Source organism: Salarias fasciatus, chromosome 23 (assembly GCF_902148845.1).
Source record: "Salarias fasciatus chromosome 23, fSalaFa1.1, whole genome shotgun sequence".
Lineage (NCBI taxonomy): Eukaryota > Metazoa > Chordata > Actinopteri > Blenniiformes > Blenniidae > Salarias > Salarias fasciatus.
Genome location: NC_043766.1, coordinates 27,725,942 through 27,748,660, shown reverse-complemented (window position 1 = coordinate 27,748,660; position 22,719 = coordinate 27,725,942). Strand labels below are relative to the sequence as shown.

General features: G+C 41.4%; 1 protein-coding gene across 2 annotated transcripts; it reads left to right on the top strand.

The window, feature by feature from the left end:
* Window positions 1–4,830: 4,830 nt before the first annotated feature.
* hps3 (HPS3 biogenesis of lysosomal organelles complex 2 subunit 1) lies at window positions 4,831–22,201 on the top strand. Of its 2 annotated transcripts, XM_030083681.1 has the most exons (25): window positions 4,831–4,951; window positions 5,896–6,068; window positions 6,143–6,214; window positions 6,385–6,478; window positions 6,924–6,997; window positions 7,432–7,644; window positions 7,790–7,844; window positions 10,282–10,364; window positions 10,843–10,960; window positions 11,300–11,453; window positions 11,564–11,646; window positions 12,388–12,562; window positions 12,666–12,747; window positions 12,919–13,076; window positions 13,792–13,893; window positions 16,042–16,150; window positions 16,371–16,633; window positions 17,767–17,944; window positions 18,110–18,343; window positions 18,421–18,618; window positions 18,916–19,113; window positions 19,411–19,515; window positions 20,518–20,724; window positions 21,090–21,177; window positions 21,914–22,201. In XM_030083681.1, the coding sequence occupies exons 2-25, from the start codon at window positions 6,018–6,020 to the stop codon at window positions 22,042–22,044; spliced, it is 3,225 nt and encodes a 1,074-aa protein (XP_029939541.1). In that variant the 5' UTR covers window positions 4,831–4,951; window positions 5,896–6,017; the 3' UTR covers window positions 22,045–22,201. The 2 variants fall into 2 exon arrangements, with proteins under 2 accessions (XP_029939541.1, XP_029939542.1); XM_030083682.1 differs by lacking the exon at window positions 13,792–13,893.
* The last annotated feature ends 518 nt before the right edge of the window (window positions 22,202–22,719 follow it).

The following is a 22,719-nucleotide window of genomic DNA, read 5'->3' as shown; positions in this document are numbered from 1 at the left end:
GCTTTAAAAACACATGAATATTTGGCAAATACTGAATAGCTCCCTGGCCCATGCCATCTCCTGGGCATGGTCATGGCCTTCTGGCTGAGTTTTCTGGGCAACTCTTGGGCTCTTGGGGCCCTGGGCCCTCTGCTCTGCCCACCCTGGCTGTCCGGTGCCCGGTGGGGATGGTGTCTGTCAGTCTTGGTCCTGTCCTCTATTCTTCTGGACCAGTGAATGGACATCTTCCTGGTTTGATGGCTGGGACCTGAGCTCTGATATTGCTGCAGATCGTCTAGGTCCTGAGGGCCTCGATTGCCTGCTTTTGATCTTCTCAGGGACATGAACATTTTTGCATGATCATGCTGATCTTTAATCACTCTGCACACTTCATATTCTGCATGTGGGCTCAGTCACCTTGTTGTCTTGTGGGGTGTTAGACTAATGGCTGTCTGTCTTATGTCTCTCCTGCTGCTCTGGTTTGTAAATTTGATTTATGTATCCTCAGCTTGCACGTCCTGGACCAGCTATGTTTCCCAACAAAATTCTGTACGATGTCCTTTGCTGTATCTCTGTGCAGGTGTTGTAGCCCGTCTCTCAGGCAGCTGAGTTCCTCATCCTGTCACAAAGAGTGATGCCCGATACTGTGCGGAGCAGAGAAAACCAGTTTTAGCCACTTGTATCTGTGATCTCATTCTTTTGGCCAGGACCCAAAGTTTACACCGGTATTGTAGGGGTGTAGACCAAGCGGTAAGCAGAGAACGTTGCTTTACAGCTGAGCTCCTTCCTCACAACAGTCTGGTACAGTGACAGCTTTACTGCGGCTGAATGTGTCAATCTCTGGCTGATCTAACCATCCCTCCTCCCATCAGACAAGATTGAGACTCCTACGTACTTAAACTCCTCCTCCATTTGGGGAAGGTGTTGACCCCCCCGGAGAGGGCATACCATCCTAACCACTTCACATTTAGCAGCAAACTGTTCCAGGGAATGCAGGAGACCCTCATGCAACTGCAACAGGAGGATAATATCATCCACAAAACGTGGAGATGTCATCCTCCGATAGCCCACATGATACCCTCCTGGCCTCTGTTGCGCCTCAACACACTGTCCACTGTTAACAATACATGTATTTGTATTGAACTGTTTCGGTACGAGATGCTCGGTTCGGTACAGGGCTGTGCATGAGTGAGTTCATGGGCCGGAAGTTTCTTTTTTGGCTCACAGGCAGGACGTTGCATGTGTGTACGTGAGCATAATGGCTACTGAGTGACTGTGTGAAGCCAACAGGCTGTAGTGGAGTGCAGTAAAACTGAAGAGGGCTTCATGCTGGAACTGTTATTGCTGCACTTTACTTGTTAAAAAGTTTTTTTCAAAGCTCTTTACAAGGAATTTATTTTCTTGATAATATTTTAAACATTTGTTGTTTATTTGAGAATTTTATTCAACTTATTAGCAGGTAGCACGTTACATTTATTTCATTTTCCTGTTTGTATTAAAGAGTAAGTTGTTCCAGTATTTTGTTGTTTACAAATAATAAACACCCAAATGAACAACAAGAAAATTCAGGTTTCGCATTTTGTTCCCGTACGGTATCGGGACCGAACCATGAGCTCAGAACCGAGGTATGTATTGAACCGAGATTTTTGTGTATCGTTACACCCCTAGTCCATGAAAATCATGAACAGAAGCTGTGACAAGGTGCAACCTTATCCGATGACCAAGTTCGTCTGAAAATAGTAAATAATAATATATTAATAAGTTATTGAAGTAAATTAGAGTATGGGACAGAGGGAGAAGTCAGAATGATATTAATGCATATACAGAATGTGGAAGATAAAAGCAAGATAAAGAGAAAATAAGGTGTAAGCATGTTGAATTAAACACTATAACAATAAAGACCCTTCAGGATCTCACGATATTGTGATCCTAACAGGAACAGAGAGGAACTGCTAATCCATCTCTGGTTTGACGAATCAGATCACTGAATTTGTGATAATAGATGAGTGAATTTGTGAATTTGACAGGAAATCAAACTTGTCCGACAACAATCCATTCATCGTGTTTTTTTTTAACTAAAATACATCTTTAACTTAAGTTCGGAAAAATGAACAAAAACAGAAGTACTGTTGCCACAATGAGTATCTTCTGGTTTGTCATTTGAAGATAAATCTAAAGCTATCTTGTAGATCTAATTAAAGTTGTGTTCCTTTTTCTCTCTCAAGTGGGAAAAAAGGCACAAAAATATCAGAAGGATCTGAAGCCGCGATATTGTCACTTAAATCAGTTAAAAGCACCTGACTTTGTATTGGACTGTTTTCATTTGTTTCTCTGATGTCGAGTGTCACAAGTAGTATTTCTCACGGGTGACCAGCAGATGTTCCCATCGAGCTCTCATCTTAAATTTCTTCAATAATTAAGCCTTTCTTTTGTAGAGGCCAAATCTTCACGTCTGAAAAGACAGAGAAGTTTCACTGCACAGTTAGTGCTTCTTAGTATGTTTTTATTTTAAGATCATCATCAAATCTGATATTGCTCAGTCACAGTGAAAACAGGCATATTTGAGTCACCTACTTTTTTCTCAGAAGTAAGTCAACACATTGTATGAGTGATTTGGGAGTTTGTATACCTCCTCAGGAAATCCAATGACAAATATTTGTTAAAATTCAGGTGCTGTTTTGGTCTGTGTTTCATTTAGTTCACAAATTGATTTAATGTCTCCACAAAGTTGCTCCGAGAGCATACTGTAGTATTCAACTTTTCTCACAAATTTTTTTTTTTTTTTTAAATGTTGGATCTTGTGCAGTTTACAACTATTCAAATAATTTAGAAAGTAAAGAATAACTCATTACCAGGTAATTTTCAAAAATTGTTCTGTAACAGAGAAAATGGTTATGCAGTTTAAAACTCATAAGATCTGCTGCAGTTTATAAAGCTTCGTGTCACAAATTGATGCGTAAAAATGTGGAACAAATTATGTGTTCAGACAAGACATTTTGTAAAATGTGTTTCAATTAAAAAAAAACGTTATAAACAGCTGATTCTAGCAAGGTACATGATTTGGTGATGACTTGAGTATTGTTTTTTTATGGTGCTGTTTGAATGATGTGTCTTTTAACTGTTGACATTATATTATATTGTAGCACTCTAATATATTGAAAGAGACTATAATTAATAAGATATACTATTTTGTAAATCAGCATAATTAGCATAACTTCAGTGATGTGAAAGGGTAGGAATAAATAAGTACATCTTCCTACTCCTTTTCTGGCATGTGAACAACATGGTCATACATGGTGTCAATTGCTTTATATTGTTTGTTTGATGGATGATCTGTTGTATTTACATATTCTTTGACAGTTCACTTGGTTTTTACATGTTTGAAATAAAGTTGCTAAACTAAACTAAGCCAAACTACACTAAGCTAAACTAAACCAAACTGAACTGAACTGAACTAAACTAAACTAAACTAAACTAAACTAAACTAAACTAAACTAAATGTCGTTGATTACGTTAATAATTTACTTTTAGACTAGACACTTGGGGCTCAGAAATATGGTGCTTCTATCACTAAGTGAAAGATTGTCTCAGCAATCTGCTCCACTAAACAGCTGCCTTTGCACCCAGTAAAACTTCAACAGTTAGATGGCCTCATACCTAACATTCAACAAGAATGTACTGGCATTTGTATTTATTTTTTATAAATTGCATTGTATCAAACCATGTAGAGTAGAAGCCGTACAAAGAAGTCTGAAACAAAACTTTTGTAACCATCTATTCATCAAAATACTTGAAAATCTAAAAGAGAATGTCATGACTTACAAAAAAATCATGATGTCCATTTATGACTGCACTCCTTTTTTCATAAACATAACACAAAAACTGTTAAAAAAAAGTTGCTTCTATCAAAAAAAAATCCTCTTGCAACAAGCACATGCATTTCACATTAATTAAGTTAGAAAAAAAAGAACAGAAAAAATGGGGAAGTTACCCTATATGTGCCAGATGAAGTCAAAGTGTTGTGGGAGCCTGTTATTGAAGGTGCTTTCACAACCAGTACTGTTTGTTCCCTTCAGGGACCTTCTGGGAAAGTCCACTTCGTTTGTGTGAAAGCTCACTTGAACTCCGATCTGGGTCAAACAAGCGATTTCAAACCAGATTTGATCACTGCCATATGATGAAAATAACAACTGGCTAGAGCATAGCCTGCTGGAAACAGGAACTCTTGTCTTTATGCTTCAATCACACTGAAACTTCATGTGAGTTCACAGACAGGCCCTCAAGTCGAGTCACAGTGACAGAGCTGTTTGGGTGGTGCCTGGGTGGGCAGGAAGTGGCACGTGCTTCTAATCGCTCATGTGAGGGCCCATTCAGTGTTGCTTACAACTTTAAATCTTACATCCTTTCTGCTATCCCTTTTCCTTATTGGTATTAGAGTGTATATATTGTATGTCTGAATATTCATTGCACTATTTCTGATATCTATCTATCTATCTATCTATCTATCTATCTATCTATCTATCTATCTATCTATCTATCTGTCTGTCTGTCTGTCTATCTATCTATCTATCTATCTATCTATCTATCTATCTATCTATCTATCTATCTATCTATCTAATGTTTACCTTTAATTCAAAGTTTTAAAAAAAAATTGAAACTACATTCGAAGACCACTGTCTTCACTTTATGATAGCTTGACAGCCAATCAAAAGGCAGAACACAACACAAGCCGGCCCTTTCAGCCAATCATAGGACAGAACACAACACAACACAAGCCGGCCCTGTCAGCCAATCACAAGGCAGAATACAACATAGGGCGGTGCTATCAGCCAATCAGCGTCCAGAGGGGGCGGGCACTACGTTTGTTGTAGGAATCATTCACTTCCTACTCCGACTGGTCGAATCAATAAACCGTATCAGCGACAGTCGAGCAGAAAAAGGAGAGAAAACGGAACTTCTCCCGCTGACACAGGTACTTCTCAAAACAGTGTGTATTGTATGGATTAAATCTGTTTTGTTTTGTTTTTATCTGTGATTAAAATGAGAGTAAACATGCCGGGAACGCGTCTGTGGTGGAGTGAAACAGCAGGAGCTGCTCATGTGATATCGATTAAAAGGACCACAGCCCTGTTTCTGCTCCTCGGATACAGCATCCAATCAAGCGGTTTTTACGAGGCAATCTGTTTCACAAGCACCGCTGTTTTCCTATTTCCCCCCAAAACCGTCTGTATCCGTACTTTCACTTTTCTGCGGGAGAAAGTGTCACAGGAAAGTTTAGAGTTAAAAGATTTAGCGGAAGACCCACAACACGAAGTAAAAGTTCGCTGGATACACTCACACATGCAAATAAAGCTCCTGCTGTTTTTATAATTAGTTTTTATAATGCGTTTTAAATATCGAACAGGGCTGTCCAAGGTGAGTGTTTGCTCACTAGTACAAAAAAACTAAAGCTGTAGTTGATTTATTTATCACACGCAAATGATGTCAGATGCTGATATCAAAAAGTATTTTAAACAGTATATGATCCAAAATTCTCATGCATGGAAGAAACTGGGAGATAAGTGCTTGAGAGAACTCTCCCTACAGCAAAATATCATATGATATGACTGTATTATATTGTTTTTTTTTTTTTTTTGGTGCATAAAATGTGCAGAATTGTCCTGCAAGTAACAATCAAGTCAACTTTAGATAGGTTTCACATGAGCAGTTGGTTCTACTTTTCCCATTTATTTTTATATCTGCCCATTTGCCCTGTGTAGTACAATGAATAAAAATAAAAACATTCCATACAAGTAAGAAAATATGAAATAAAACGCAAAATGATGTCGATGCATTGAAAATATTATCCACCAACAGTTTGGGTGCTTGGTGATTTTTTTTTAATGTATTTGTTGCAAAATGTGATTTTACTTGCAGCATCAACATGTTTTCAGTCTCCTGGGAACTCAGATGAAGGAGTGGAGTGGAGAGGAGCATGCAGCTGTAAACAGTGACATTGCTGGACTGAGTCCTCTTGTTTCAAACACCAAGCAGCGAACATGGTGCATGTTTACAACTGCCATCCTTTTGCCTCCCAGCAGATTGTGCAGGTATGTTTCATCATTTGGGCTTCAATGACTATTTGAAATCTTGATGTGATCACAGGATCTTTCCCTCTGTACAGGTGGGGCAGGAGCCTGGACTGGTCTGCTGTGGAGGCGGAGCTCTGTTTGTGGTTGCGACTGGAGGATGCAAGGTTAGACTAAAGGAATGGGAGATTTTGTTGACACAGTTTGTTTCCATTTCCACTTTATGCAACTTTTTCACCTGTCAGCAGTGCAAGCCATCTCATTGTAGCTAAATCCTCAGCATACTGTGATGTTATTCAGTTTTTGCATTATGCTGTTTGTGTTGCTCTAAATGAAGGTGGAGTCCTACAGTCTGGAGCGAGAAGGCTGCCCTCTCATCTGCCGCTTTGCCACCATGGGCACTGTGAAGAGCATTCAGCATAGCAAGATAGGTGACCACACCTCGTCTTGACTTCAGCCAGCAAACGATCGAAGCTGATCCTCACTTTCAGGAGTTTTTGTAGCAGAGAGAGAATCATCCCAGAGTACTTTAATCAAAAGGAATGCTTAACCATAACAAATTCATCATGTAATGTGTCAGAAAAGAATGTCGAGATTTAGTTATGTCTGAAAGATGTAGAAGAGTGAAAGTGTTCTGTGATGGAGGACCCTCTTGCATCCAACCTGTCAAAGACAAGCTGAGAAGAAGCAGCAGGTTCCATAGAAACAGTAGAAACTATGAGCGTCACACTTGTATGTTCTCTGAAAGCCATGTCAAATTTTTAAAACAATAGCACTACTACTGCTAGTGAGTAAAATATGGGCATCAGAAAGAAAAATAATAATTAAAAAAAAAAAGATTTAATGGCTGCCTTCTTGGTGTTTCTGCACCTCCAGGGGATTACCTGGTGACCATTGAGGAAAAGAACAGCGCCACCTACCTGCGAGCCTACACCAACTGGAGATATCAGGTACAGACGGATAAGTTACAAGATTTTATTTGAAAACCGATGAAACAAGTGTCTCCTCACAAAGAAAGTCCATAATCTTCACTGCTACATAACACGTCAGAGCTGTGTGACTGAAAAGAGCCGTTTCAAACTGAATTCAGATCAGAGGCCCTGCAGTCCAAACTAATCTGAAATGTGCCAGAAATGAAAACACAATAAAACATAGAAATATCCACAATTCAAATTGTTCCCTTTTGTTTCAGTGCATAAAGAGACAAGTACACTGTGAACATGTCTGCATTTATTAAACCCTCATGCCTTTGCAGCTCATCCTGCAGACAGAATTAAAGCCTCTAGCAGCCGTTTGTAAACCATGTTTGACACGACTGCTGCATTACGTGTAAATCGAATAACCAATTTTTAACGTATGTAATGAATCGGTTCTTTGTGTTCAGGCAGAGGAGAAGTCTCGCGTCGGGGTGCGTTTGTTGGGCCATCTTCTGCGTGGGGCGTCTGTGGGGGGTGGAGTTCAGATGGAGATCATTGAGATCCCGCTGTCAGAGCGTCCTGTTGCTGTGGCCTGCTGCCCCATAACAGGTGACCTTCTGGTGGGCTGCGAGAACACCCTGGTTCTGTTTACGCTGAAGACCCAGAACCAGCAGAACCTGGTAGGAAGCTTCAACTAAGTCACATTGTTCTACTTTATAAAAAAAAAAAAAAAACTCTACAGTTTCTCCAAAAAGCATAAGGATTAATTTTGCTGAAATATGAATTATAGTCCTTTGCTTTTTTTGTCTCCCTGGAAAAACACAGAGTCAGCAGAACCTGCAAAGCTCCTGGTCCAGCACTCAGCAGAACTCCAGTCAAGGTAATGAACATAAGTCTAAACCCGCTTTACATGATCTGCCAAATGGTTAACCTATTCACCAACCACAAGGTGCTTCACTGTCTTACGCAAGGACATGTCGATTAATTAATCAATAACTTACTGGTAGAACTATTTCTTAGAGTGATTGTTAATCTTCTCATACATTACACGTTGCTTTCACCAGTATTCATTTGTTTTAGAAGTCCATACAGCACAGTGTTCTGCAGTACAAGGTGAAGTTGACTGTTACCGGTTTTATCCAGTTGTAATCCTGTGGCTCTGGTGGATTTTTGTGAACTGTGAGTGGGAAGGATGCCCTGATTGAAGATTGTGACGTTACTTTAGAAAATACGCACAGTGACTGCAGTATGTTTCAGGAAGCTGTGAATGACGGAGCGAGTGTCATCTGAAATGGAAATACTTGTTTCATGTTGACAAATCTGTACTGTAGCCAGTTAAAAATGCAGCAGTAACTTAATTTTTATGAGAGATTGTTCGGTCAGTCACAATGTTCAGTTACTTTTCAGTCTTATGAAAGACACCAGTATAGAATTTTCTGAGCTGGAAAATTTTAATTTTCACTTTCTGCACTCACTCTGGCAACTCTTATTCCTTACACAGTGTTTCACAAGATCAAAAACTAATAGTGGAATTTATAGATGTGGGGTCACCAGAAATTTATGGTTTCAACATAAGATAATGGCCTGAAACAGTCTGCTAAACAACAATGCTTCTGAGTCAAGGCTGCAGGAGGAACGAAGATATCATGTCTCCTTGTAGTGAAAGTTTGGTGAGCTCTACTCTCCTGGAGGTAATAATGATAGAGTGCTTGAACGCCCCCTGGTGGACGACTTGCACATGTACGCTCACATTAGATGTCAATCTGTCAGACTTCTGCAACATTTATGACTAAAAGGCCCATTTTAGCAAATTATCCACCAAATGAAGTTTTTATGGAGCTGCCAAAAAAAAATCAAAACATCTCAGGAAAAAAATATTTGCATAAAAAAAACCTACTAACTTGTTTCTTACATTTTACATAGATGTATTAGTGTTGAATCAAATAACAGTGTATTTAAAACAAAAAAAGGCTGATCTCACAGGCTTGAGATGTTTGATAAAATGTGTGCTTTTGCAGTTTGATTAAAGGGGAAAACTTCTCCATCACGTGGATCTGTTGAACAATGTTTATCCCGTCCCCATTGTTGGTGGCTCGGGTTCAAGCCCTCTCATCATATTGGCTTTTTTACATGCTGTCAACAGAATAAAGGAGCAATTTCTTGTCCTTGTAGTTAAAGTTGTCCCGTGTAAACATTACCCGTTTGTGAATCTCAAACCAATAATCAGGAATTGCTTGGCAGTCCTTAAAGACATGACATCCCCACATCTCCAGCATGCATCAACACCCCCGATACCTTTTCTGAGCTGGTGTGAGGGGGAAAAAAACACATTATGTTTTTACAGAAAAACTCACACCATTCATTCCATTCATTTGTTCCAGTTTTATCTGACATGTTTGTTCCCCGTTCTCTTCTGAAGTACTAAACGTCCCCTCTCTTTCCCACTTCTCTTTCACATAGTTTGTGCTCTCCCCTTCAGGCCACTGCATGCTGACCCTGACTTAATTAAAGATGTAAATGTTTGGATTTTTCAGCGTCAGGCACTTTAGTGTTCTCTGTAAAATAGTTTGTAATTTGTAGTGTGGGTACCCTATAGAAATCTTCAGGACCCAGTCTGTTTGTGCTTTAGATTTTCAAATCTCTGGAGTGCCCCCTTGTGGACAAATATATAATTATTAGTTAAGCCTTTTGAGATCCATTTCTTAAACCTGTTTTCATAATGTTCATAATTGTTTTGAGAAAATTCTAAATCATATGCATGAGATCATGAAATTTTATAATGATCTCCAATATGACAAAGCTTGATTGCCTGGTTAGAAGTTGAAAGCGTCACTTGTGAATCGAGTTTGTCTAGTTTGGAACCAGTGATTAAAATCAATTGTTTTAGCCAGTTCTTAATGAATTTAACATTTTAACTGTCTTTTCCTTTAAATAGATTTTGCTATTTTTATCTGTTTTTAACAACAGTTTAAACATTTTTTTGGTATGCACATAAAATAAAATTGAAAGGAAAATGTTTATTCACATCGTATCATCTGAAAGTTTCACAGATCCACTAGAGAGGAGCTGAAGAGCCAGACCTCTGGTTCAAACCACATCAAATCAATAACATGATCACAACCACAAATTATGTACATACATATTTTCATGTTAGATTGTCAAAGCTAGACAGTGTTTTAAGCATCTTGATGCTTTGAACTCAATTAAATCAGATGAATTTTGACTTTAACGAGAAAAAAAACAGCCACTCAAAATTGACTTGGTCAAAAGCATGTTACATTATTTTATGTTTTTACTCAAACCTTTTCTACTCGTAGGTCAGACTTCAAGTCAGCATCTTTCCATCCTGGATTTTGAACGTTGCGTCATCTTTCATCTTCCAAAGATGACTCCCAAACAGGTAGCGGCGATCAATGGTTTTCCACCCTGGTTATTCAGACACGGCTCTGTTGCTTATTTCTGTTGTCATTGCTTTGTTGAACTACATGAGCTGAGCCAGCTGTGAAAAGCCTCTCGTGTTGACAGCGAACAGCCTGTAGAACCTGGTAGAACCAGTAATTCTCATCCCTCCTTAAAACAATCCCCCCATTCTGATGGTGCTGCGGTGTTTCAAGTCAGTTGAAGATGTTTGAAGCTTTTACATCGCATCTTACTGGGATTATAGTTAATGGATCCTACTTTTTTTTTGACTTAACTGCGATTAATCACTTTTCTTTCATGATTCTGTGGTTTTGAATTTCACCTTCTTTTCTTCCAGAAATTATGCAGAATGTGTTAATAAACTAATCTCTGAAGAGGAAAAAACAAGAGATGAAGATTTGCTTTTGAATCTGAAAATCACAGCACTGAAATGTCTAATTGTGACTGTTGTCCACCAGGTGGCGCTGTGTGGAGGCTATGTGGCTGTGCAAGCAGAGCTGGAGGTTCTGGTACTAAAACTGGAAACTGTGTCTGAACTTAAAACCCTGGAAGAATCATCGGACACCAACAAGAGTGGTAACAACACGCTAAACCGTGACATTCTCCTCTTTTAAACTTTATTCATCGCTCAGACGTGCTGTCAGGATGGGTTTGAGTTCTGGTTTTGATTTGTGCAGATCAAACAGATCACTCTGCACTTCAGATTCCACAGCTGGAATCAAGACCTTTTTATGAATCATTTGCTAAACAGAGACTTTATTCTGTAGCTTAGCCAAACATGGGTTAACTTTCAGGTAGTGTTGAAGATCTCGCAGCTTTTAGAAGAGAAGATTCAATGTGTTTCAACAATACGATCCAAGAGGATCTACTTTATTTTGACATGGTTTTTTTTCTTTTTTTCTTCTGTATTTGCAGCAGATTGCGTCGACGAACAAATCGACTTTCTTCTCATTCCAAGACACCAGGAGTTGCTCGGCGATCGAGCCAAAGACTGCGACCTTCCTGTCAGCATTGAAAAGACCGGGCTGGAGGACAGGCGGCAGTACTCCCTGTCTTACGTCCTCTTCAGGTGTGTGTATGTGTGTATATGTGTGTGTGTGTGTTTTCATGTAGATCTCCAGAGCGGGAATCCTTCTGCCAGTTTGAGTGCAGTTGACCAGTTTCCTATCTCTCATGCAGACGTTTTTCTCCTGAGTTCTTCCAAGGCTGCAGCGTGGAGGAGACGCAGCTTCACTCCCTGCAGCTCTACCCGCTGTACACCAGTGAGTGACACACACACTACAGTCAGAGGGGCTGTTTTCAGTGTGTGCTGCAGGCACGGGGAGAAGGATGTGCTGCGTGACATGAAAAAGACACAGAGACTTTACAAATGTAGAAAAGCATGAAGTTTTCTGCAAATAAATTAACAAATCAAATTAACTGTGTTAAGACAGAATTAAATCAGTTATGCCCAGTGCATGTTTGAGGAGAGTTCAGAGAAAAGGCTGTTTCCATTTAGTGAAGTGATCCAAAGATGATTATCTTTAGTTTCAGCCTAATTTGAAAAAAAGCTCTCCACCCTCTGAACTTCAAATCAGCAAACAAGTTTTTTTTTTTTTAAATTTTCCTCTATTTTTGCCAACTTCACTTGAAAGGAAATGTGGTGAAGTGCAGACAGAGGAGTGAGTCTGAATCCATCAGTTGACTGTCAGCTGCCACTGAACGTTTCCCTCATATTAAATGACATGGTGCACCAGTGCTTCTGACCGAGAAACTAACTCTTTCCCGAGAACAAAAACCTGAACGATTTGTAGTTTTTAGACAACACGTTGAACAAATTTCACCTTTGTCAAGTCTTTCAGAGGCCATTGCTGTTGTCGTTGTTGTTTTCATGCTTGTAGCAATGAGAGGTCAATTTCCACCTGAGTGTTTTACTCCATTAAGTAATATTTTTGACTTTGAATTTTCTCTAATATTTCATTGCTGAACGACTATCTTACTTTTCTCTTCCCGTCGCTCTGCAGGTAACCAGTCGGTGTCGGCGGACGACCCGGCCTGTATGTTCTGTTTCTTCTCTCTCCCCACCGCCGGCTACCTCTACAGCCTGAAGGGCGGCGTCGAGCCGCTCTCAACCTATCAGTATCCAGAGAAGGTGCTGGAGGCGGTGCTGACCGACCATCTGCTGCACGTCATAACCAAGTATGTTTGCTGTCTTGATGCAGACGTCGTCAAGTCTTTTCCAACCCTCATGTTGGGATTTTGCAGCACCTGTAATAGCTGCTCGCTGTTGTGTGTCTGGTAGGAGTGCACTGCAGTGCTTCACCGTTCGCTGTGCAGCAGTCGCAGCCAGGATTGAAGACCCCTACATTGACACAACCATGAGGGTACGGACTTGACATTTTACAAGGAATTCCTGACATTCAAGCTTCTTTTGTTTCTCGTCGTCATTTTTTTGATGTGCTTTCATTAGGATGTCCAGTATGTGTCAATCCTGAACGCCATGGACTGCAGCGGTGCAGTTATTCCTGTTTAATGTACATCTGTGTGTTTGTAAGGCGTGTCCGCCCGGCAACCTGGAGGTGTGTGCGCTCAGGATGCAGTTGTTCATCGGCCTGCGGTCGGTGTGCGTCTATGGCCGCCACGTTATCCTGCTGTCCACTGCTGACACAGAGGTGCCAGACGAGCCAGAGCGCAGCACACAGCGGAGAGGCCTGTAAGACACACACACACACACACACACACACACACACACACACACACACACACACACACACACACACACACACACGCAGCTGTGATTGTGGCTACAGTCGTGTGCCAGCCTCGAGTCCTCTCTGACGTAATTTGCTTGTTTATCGAGTGTCCCTGTGTGTGAGCCAGAGTGTGTGTGTCTGCACTCGTCATGGGACGATATTAAAACTTTATGTCACTCTTATCGGGGCCAAAATTATTATCAATAGTATCACGATGCTCAAAGCAAACTTGCAACTTTGAAACTGTCAACAAAACAGACTGGAATTACTTTATAGAACATTTTTGAGAAAATAATTGTTTTATTGCGTTTTTCTCATCAGTGACTTTTTTTTAAAAGAGTAAATAACATGAATTGTACCTTAACTAAAAAGTCTAATTTCCACTGTGGTGTAAAATATATGAACTACCTTTTTGGACTCCCTCGAATTAAAATCAGGACAAACACAAACAGTATAAATTAACTCAAACAACACTGTTTTGACAGGACTGCACTTCAGCGTGTGAGCACTAAAGCTTTCTGAACTCGCACATACCGTACGAGGATACTGGCAATTGTTTCAATAACGATTATCCCTGCAGTCACCTGAGTACTCGCAGGAGAGTTTTGTGAGTGCTGCTGATGTGCGTACAGATGTCTACAAACCGCCTGTTCACTGTGTGTGTTGTTATTTTAGCGATATGAAAGAGCACAACACGCTGACTGGTATTTTCCTTGCGGTGGGAATCGATCCCGCCACATCGCCAGCTCTGGAGAGTCTTCTGTCGCGCCCCTTCCTGTAAGACAATCCCAAACCCCCCACCCCCCAGACCCCGTCCACCCCAGTCTATGTTAGCACTTTCTGGTCAAGCTACTGCGCCAACGCCTTAGCAAATACTCGCCATGATGCATGGACCAAAATTTAATGGAAAAAAATAGAGCTGCCTGATTTCTGGTCACATTAATGTGATAACAAAATCACAAATGAACGAATGAGTGAGTTTTACATTCATGTATAAAATGAATACTGTTGACTGCGGTCTCCTCAGTGTCTCTTGTTTCAGGGACTGGAGTTAGTAACAGTTTTATGTGCATCTTCTGTGAACTGCAACTTTTCCCAGTAATCACCTCAGTTTTTAATGGTCAATCACACATTTTTTGCTGTCCCCCAAAATGAAGGCTTTAATTACTCAGATTTCCCTTGTCATTCAAGATAATCCCAGAAAAAAATCTTTTAAATCATGCTTTACTTCTTATCCACAAGAAAAAACAAAAGCCTGTGAATGGTTTTAGTTTGAGTTGACTGAATGTAGCTTGATCTGAAAGTGACAACACTTTGTGTTTTAGCACCTAAACCTAGTTAATCACAACCTGCCTAACTGCCCTGTGTGTGTGTGTGTGTGTGTGTGTGTGTGTGTGTGTGTGTGCGTGTGTGTGTGTGTGTGTGTGTGTGTGTGTGTGTGTTGTTTGCTCACAAACTAATCACGTTCAGACTGAATAACAGGTGTATAAAAGTCAGGCTGCTGTTGTTGAGTTAGATACGCACTCACTGAGCCTTCCATTGAGTTGTTGTGTAATCTAATGTGATCCAGTTCTACAATAATATCTGCCTTTACAGATATTAAAGACTCCATCTTGAAGTTATTGGGCTTTTAATTTACCTTTGTCTTAAAAACAATCACCCACAGTTCAGACGGCGTTGAACTGGACTGCATTATGTGTCGGGAGGCCGAATGTACGAAGCACCTCGCTGAGCGGTCGCCAGTGTGACGCTGTGTCAGTCTCCTCAGAAACAGCTTGGCGATATTTACACCGAAGAAATAATTTGGATGAGTGTGCTGGAGAATGAAGCGTCAGTGGATCGCACAGGATCGGGACAGCGAACTAATAATTAAAGAACAAAACCTTAAAAAGTTTTTTTTATGTATGTTGGTGGGGCTCAAACAAGTAAGACCTCTTTATTCTGCATAACTTTATGAATAAATTAATTGAAGCAACGGTCCTACTAAAGTCAGATAACCTGACATGCAGTAAGTGTATGGATTTATTTATTTGCACAGTTAATGTGTGTTGTTTGTTTTAATTCATACATTAATCTCATGTTCTGTTTTTCTTTCTCTCTGACTTTTCTTTAGTTCTTGTGATATTTTCATTTCTTGTAATATTGTGTGCCGTTGTTTAGTTGACAGGACCGTGTAAAGTTGTTTCACTTCACGTTATCCAGCCAGATGTTCCATCCAGTGCACGGCTGTAGCAATCAAAAGCAGGCGACACATCGTTTCACTGGAGGGACAATGCTCATGAAAAGTAGAGATTTTTGGAATGTTTCACTTTCTTTCCCAACCTTCACTTGACACTTCTCATGTGTGAAATTCTCCACTATCCTTTATGGTTATCGTCAGTTTCTTCATAAACAGATTTGCAGTGGTTGTGTGAAGTGCTTATATATACACTGTACACTGAGCATGACTAAACATGACTGACTCAAGTGTGGTTTTAGTGGTCACAAGTCATTTCACAATCGCTGTTGTCGATATTACCGATTGATTGATTGGTTTTTGTTTTTTTTTCCCAGCATTTGTCAAATATCTCTACAATGTGTCAAACTGAAATGTTAAACAACAACCTGGCTTTGAAATGGAGTTTTCCATCAAGGGTTAACCTGTTCACTAACTGTTTACTAACCTTTTTTAGAAGTTTATTATTTCACAGCTGCTGTTTTATCTGTCACGACACTCAAGAAGCTGTTAAGTTACAGAAATATGATGATCCTGTAGCACCCGGTATCATCGCAGTGAACATCCGGAACACTCAGTAAAGTCCAGTAAACTGTTCGTTTACGAGAACGATGAAATAGTTCCATCTGGAAGGATGTTCAAGAAAGAGCTGCAGCCGTTTCTCTCACTGTGCTGTTATTGTCACCTCTCTGTGCTTCGTTTGACCTCAGGGGCAGGAAGTGGACGATGTCCTCTGCCAAAGAAACCAGTCCAGCGGGACACGGCTGGAACATCTATGTGGTGGACACGGTGTCCCCCTTCACGCTCTACCAGGAGATGGTAATAGGACACACCCGGTCACACCGACTGTCCCGGAAATATACTAAAAATATAATTGCATTTTGTTTTGGCTGGTGCATTTTTCTATCAAGACTTGAGTTTTGTTGTTCTGAAGGTTTTTGTCTTTTTTTTTTTTTTTTTTTAAGTAGGAGATCATGTTTAATCGATCCAGTGACTGTTGATGAGTTTGTCAGTGAACTTCTTTTTCCGTGTGCGTCAGGATGAATACAGTCAGCGCTACGTAGAGACCAACCCGCAGGCCCAAAGCCACCGCCACCTCCTCAGTGAAGCCCACCTCCTCCTGCGAGCCTCCTTAGTTCAGATGTCCAGACAGCAACAGGACCGCGGAGGGGAAGCCGCCGCGCCGCCGCAGAGGGACGCCGACGGACCGCCAGATAATGATTGTTCTGCGGAGACGACCAGACAAGAACTGGATGAAGCGTTCAGGCACAACTGCGCCCTGCTGGGAGACAGTTTCAGCAGGTAGCACACAAACAGCATGTTTCTCTGTGATGATTTCATTAAGCTTCACGTTTGTGAACAGCTCGTTCATTTAGCCCTGGAAGGAAAGTGGAGGCAGAAAACCACAGCTTTACTAGATTAATCCATTCATAGAATTTTACCTTAAACTGCTGCTGAAGAAATAATGAGAATGTAATGAGGCAGCACCACAACAAAACACATAGCTCAACGCAACACAGTAAGAACATACATATTAAGAAGACACACAAACAATTATGTGTACTTAAGCCTTGCTTTAACCTGTATTTATTTCATGAATGTGTTCTTCTTTGTGTCGATATCGTTTCATTGGGTGGATTCGACCCACAGGTGACTAGTCCCTCTCCTATATGATCCGTCGTAAAGCACATGTGAAACCAGGACTTTATCCTCCCTCTACATATTAACACTATTAAGTCACTTAAGACTCGTCTGTTTATTCAGCAGGCAGAAATGACAGATTGAAAAAGGCCTTTAATGTTTTTCCGAACCTTTGCGTGGAAAAACACGCATCTTTCTTTTGTTCTTAGTGCTATCACTTTGAGTTTCACTTTATATTAATACCATAATGCATTTACATTACTGTATTTAAAATAATTAATTGTGCAGTTAAGACTGTTATTGTCTTGCGCACATTTCCCTGCAGTATTCTATTGTCATTATATATTTATTGCTATTTACCTTTTTTTTTTTTTTCTCAAGCCAGTTTCAAATTCAGTTAGACGTTGCAGATCTGTTCAAAATTTAAACACTCCGTCTGTATCGACCGACTCCGTCTGGTTGAAATACGATGGGATTGAAAGAGTGGTCCTACCCAGTGAATAGTCTGACCAGTCCATGTAAACGGTACATCTGATTGCTTACCGCTTCGATATTGTAGTTGTTAGCGCTACTTAACGTGACGCTTCATGCCTGATGTTTTGTGAAAAATGCAGGCGAGAACGCCACTCTTCAGCAGGTGACTTCACTTCCTGGTCGGACTCGGAGTGTTTCCACTAAATGAAGCAAACCTGCACATCAGTTTGATAGTTTTATTCAGTGCATGTCTGGGTCAGATTGAAAATAAAATGTGATTTGGTTTCAGTGCTCTCTGTCTTTTGTTTTTGCGCTGGAAGGGGCAGTCAGAAGGATTGCCACCTGGCTCTGCCGTACTACCGGATGTCCGGCCTGTCCATCACAGAGATCATGTCCAGGAACCGGCCACATCCAAGCAGTCCTCATTCCTTCGGCCCCGGCTTCCTGTTTTATCTGAAGCACTTCCTGTTGGAAGAAACTGACCAGACTCTCAGTCAGGTACCCAAAAAAACATCACAACCAGCGACAGCTTTACGTTGTATTTGTGTCATGAATGTCTCTTCCCTTTCAGCTTTTTCCTGAACTTGTCTGGTTCATTTGATGAAAACGAGTAAAAGAAAAACTTTGCAAAATAATCCAACACACAACTTTGTGCGCCTGCAGGAAGCGGCCGATGAGATCGTCCACATTTTCAGCCAATCAGAGCCCTCGATGCTGGTCAGCGTGTGCGCCAGCCCCGCCATGTCCCACGTCAGCCCCGACCGGACGCTGCAGATCTTGCAGCGCCTGGAGGACACGGCCAGCGTGTCGGTGCCCATGACCATCGCCATGGCGACCATGGTGCTGCGCCTGGACGACCTGCCGCAGTACACACAGCTGATGGAGAGACACGCTGAGGTGACTGTGCAGTTCGTTTAGCGTTAAGCATCTGTACTGCTGAAGCTGTGCTGACCTCCGGTCTCCTCGCCGTTCAGATGATGCTCGTGTACGGCTTCATCGAGGAGCCGAGGCTGCTCCTGCACGGCGGAGGAGGTGGCCACAACACACACGTCCGTCCCACAGCTTTGTCCCGGCAGCTGGCGAGCTCCCAGCCGGGCCTGCTGGTGGCTGCCATGGTCGCTTTACACGAGAACAACAAAGTTCAGCTGGAGCAGGCGGATCACCTGTTCAAGGTGTGCAAACGTCACCCAGTCAGTCCACTCGTCTCAACCTCCAGTGGAGACAGTGTTTATCAGACCTTGACTATGCTGTGTGTGTGTGTGTGTGTGTGTGTGTGTGTGTGTGTGTGTGTGTGTGTGTGTGTGTGTGTGTGTGTGTGTATGTGTATGTGTATGTGTATGTGTATGTGTATGTGTATGTGTGTGTGTGTGTGTGTGTGTGTGTGTGTGTGTGTGTGTGTGTGTGTGTCTGTGTGTGTGTGTGTGTCCGTGTCCGTGTCCGTGTCTGTGTCTGTGTGTGTGTGTGAGTAGGAGCTGAGCTGTGCGAACAGCTTGCAGGTGGATTTCTGGGAGGCGATGCTCATGGCGTCCTCACAGGACGCCGTCATCCAGGAGCTGTTGTTCCGCCTGTCGTCCGTTTACATCGACCGTCTGACCAACTCGGACACACACTCCAGTCTGACTCAAACCACTCCAAGACGCAGGTCGCTGAAGAGCGCCGACGATCTGGTGAGGCGAAGCAAAGCACGGCACAGCCATCTGCACAAGACGCCAGAACGTTCACGTCTGATTTTTAACATATCATCCAAGAAAAGTTTGAAACTGCAACAATTATTTAAAGAAAAAACACCACAGAAATTAAAATTTAATGAGAGGCTTTACCAAACATCCATTCATCCTCTGTAGCAACTTTGACCAAATCAAGACCAGTCACTCATTCCAGCTGACCTGAGCTAAAGTCTATCAGTGCTTCTTCTTTTTTTGGCATGTCTTCAGAGCCATAATCCACAGCTTGGTGTGTTTCAGATCAGCTCCTGCTCTCACTACGGCGCTCTGTACCCGTGGCTCACTCTTCTCAGTGCTGCTCACACTACCAGCCCACAACACCAGGAGGCGCTGCACAAACTGCAGGTTTGTTTTCAAGTGATTGTTTTAGCATGAATCAACCATTCAAGAATGAGAAGTCTGCTTTTCGCTGTGTAGAAAAATGTAAAGAGCATAATTGGCCCTCTTCTATATCATGGAATGTCGCTCTCCCATTTTAACGAGAAGTTGATGGCTTGAAGTTTGTTCCTGGACTTTCTGTGGGGAGTTTGCATATTCACCATGGTGGATTTCTCCCACTTTTCTTACAAATTTCTTCTTACACCATGATGTTTCTCTCCCAAAACTCCAGCTGTTGGTTTCTTCACCTACAAGATGTTTAACATCAAATTCAAAATTGTTTAATATTTCTCAGTTGCGGAAACATAGAATTGCCACAATACAGAAATATAATTCTGAGCTGTTTTTCACATTAATCACACAAAGTTTTGCTGTTGCTATTGGTTATTTTATTGTAATAATAGTATTAAAATTTTGTAATTTTGCCGAGAGCCGAGAGGCCAGCCGAGGCATAATGACAACATTTTTAATATTTACTATTTCTCTTGGGAGAGACTATGTCTCTCGGCTGGCCTGGGAACGCCTTGGGATCCTCCTGGAAGAGCTGGAGGAAGTGTCTGGGGACAGGGAAGTCTGGGCATCTCTGCTTAGACTGCCGCTCCCGCGACCCGGTCCCGGATAAGCAGTGGAAAATGGATGGATAGATGTTGTCATTATAATAAGTAAACCATGTGGTGAAAATGATAATCAGCTCAGAAATGCTTCTACTGACTTCTGAGGTTTGCGTCTTATTGCAACATGTTTTTGTTTGTTTTGTTTTTTTACATTCAACATGGCAACCCAAACCTTTTAGCATTCAGTGTTGCGCTGTACATTAAAGTGTTTTTGTTGTTGTCAGTTCTTGCTGCTCCTCTGGTATTTACATGTTCAAGATCAATATTAGATGGAATGCCTTGCTCAATTACATGAAGGAGGGTTTCAGGAGACTCTGAGGTGGTGTAAATGAGGTTGTGCCCCCTGTGTCTGCAGTCTCTGCTGTGTGGTCCGTCGCTCTCCGTGGGGTCCGTGGTGCCGCTGTTGGAGCGCCTGTCGGAGGAAACCATGTGGGGCTTCAGCCTGCACCTCCTCTGCACCACCCGGAGGGGGCAGTACGGCAGCAGCATCGAGAAGCTGCTGGACCGGTGTCCCCAGGCCATCATCGCTTTCGCCAATCACCAGTTACAAGACGAACACATGGTGAGATCCTCACTCCCTCTGGACGGTTTGAACCGCAGGGGTCAAACATATGGCTCACGCCCCGAAACTGGCTCAGCAGAGGCTCCGTCATGGTCTGCATGCTCACACTACAAAGTGTGACAATTACTACAAAACACAACTGTTTAATTGAAAAAAAAAAAAAAAAAAGCACTCTTAATATCGGCTTCATGTTATAAATGGCTTCTGCTGTTGTGTAAAAATATGTTCATTTAACAGTTATTCTGCTCCCATTTTACTGGTCCCGTCTACTCACGAATGAATTAGTTTCTATTTGTACCCTGAACTAAGATGACTTTGTATTGTTTGTGCTGTATTTTTATTCTCTTTCTATCACATGTTTTCAGCCGTTATGGTGGCAGAAGCTGCTCCCAGAGCTTTGTAAACGCACCAGAGCTTCCCCGGATAACAGCATCCTATTAGCTGCCCTCAAAGGTATGAACACGACCCACAGTTTCCCGCATCGCACCTTCAAACTCTGTCTCTCAGTGTGATTTCAAACCTCGGGGGTATTGAAGACAAACTGTGCACTTTTTATTTTTTCTGGATCGTTCTCATTACTTAATCTCTTGAGATTCTGCACAGAACTAATCGGCCTATTAAATTTGATTTAAAAGTAAATATAAAAGCACAGTTTTATTTCTGCATCTGGATCTCACTCAAAATTATGTCACTTATTCCTCTGTATATTATTTAACATTAACTTTATGTATTAAAAAGGATTCAAGAATATTCAAACTACAAATAGCTAGTAAAACAAGGTACAATAGAAAAAGTAAAGAGATTAAATATTTACTTTTTTGAATATAAACTGAATTTGATAAATAATGATTGGAAACATCATGATTTTGTCCAATACATGTTGATTTAAAGGTATAATGGACGATTTTCTCGAAAAAGTCAAAGCCAAACGTCTGTTACTCGCTTTTTGAAAACGCGCACACGCCAGACCATCCTACCTGCTCTGCTGCTCCTACAGGCGTGCTTGACGGCGTGACGCAAGCATTTCTCCAGCGTGATTGACATGTCGTAGGACCAATAGTTGAGACTCGCATCACGCCATTCACTGGCTAAAACATCGTCCATTATACCTTTAAGTGTTTATTTCTAATGAAGCTGGGAGCATCAGGACGTCATGTGGTGATTTCTTCTCGTTGGGTTTAATCCACAGAGACGCTGGTGGTGGTTGCCATGGAGATGAGCCCAGCAGAGTTCCTGGAGCTCATACCCGACGACGGCGCGGCTTCCTACTTCCTGCCTCACCTCATGACTTGCACTCAGAGACACCTGCTCGCCAACTGAGCACTTTTAAATTGTATTTATTGTTTTTCGTCTTACTGAGCAACTTGATGTTGATTTTACCCAGAGGGCCATCCGGCGTGATTCAGCTTCCACTGACCTCAGGCAATCATTTTATTCATTTTATTAAAGCGTCATGACAATAAAGAAACAAACCATGGCTCTTGTGTTGTGTGTTTTTTTTTTTACTTAGGTAAAATTCATTCAGTTCTTCTCATTTGGTTTGAGATTTTTCTTTTAATACAAAATAATCGGTTGAAATGTCAGAGTATTTAATTTATTCCTCATAAGACTTTGTCACCTGTCATTGCAACTATGCAAATTTGCACGTTTTGTTTTTAATGTGTTTTAAATGTGTTCACAATCATTTCAATGTCTCACTGTCAAAACTGACGATATTTAACACTTTCTCATTCCCTGACCAGATTTTTTCTCTCCATTATCTTGCTGTGTCGCCACTTTGCAGGAGGAGGGAATGCATGGATGCTATCAGACACACTCATAATCCACACATTCAGAACATTCGCAAGATCAACATTGATTTCAATTCACATAGGGATAATTGAATATATCATCTATTAACCACATTCAAGTGTTTGGAGTGTGTGAGGTACCCCGGGTACAGGAAGAACATGCAAACTACACGATAAAAGTCCTTGAGCCCAGAGGAAGCTGCTC

Coding starts and splice junctions, on each gene's coding strand:
- hps3 (XM_030083681.1), top strand. CDS start 6,018: ATGGTGCATGTTTACAACTGCCATCCTTTTGCCTCCCAGCAGATTGTG. Junction 6,215..6,384: donor TTGCGACTGGAGGATGCAAG/GTTAGACTAAAG, acceptor CTCTAAATGAAG/GTGGAGTCCTACAGTCTGGA. Junction 6,998..7,431: donor ACACCAACTGGAGATATCAG/GTACAGACGGAT, acceptor CTTTGTGTTCAG/GCAGAGGAGAAGTCTCGCGT.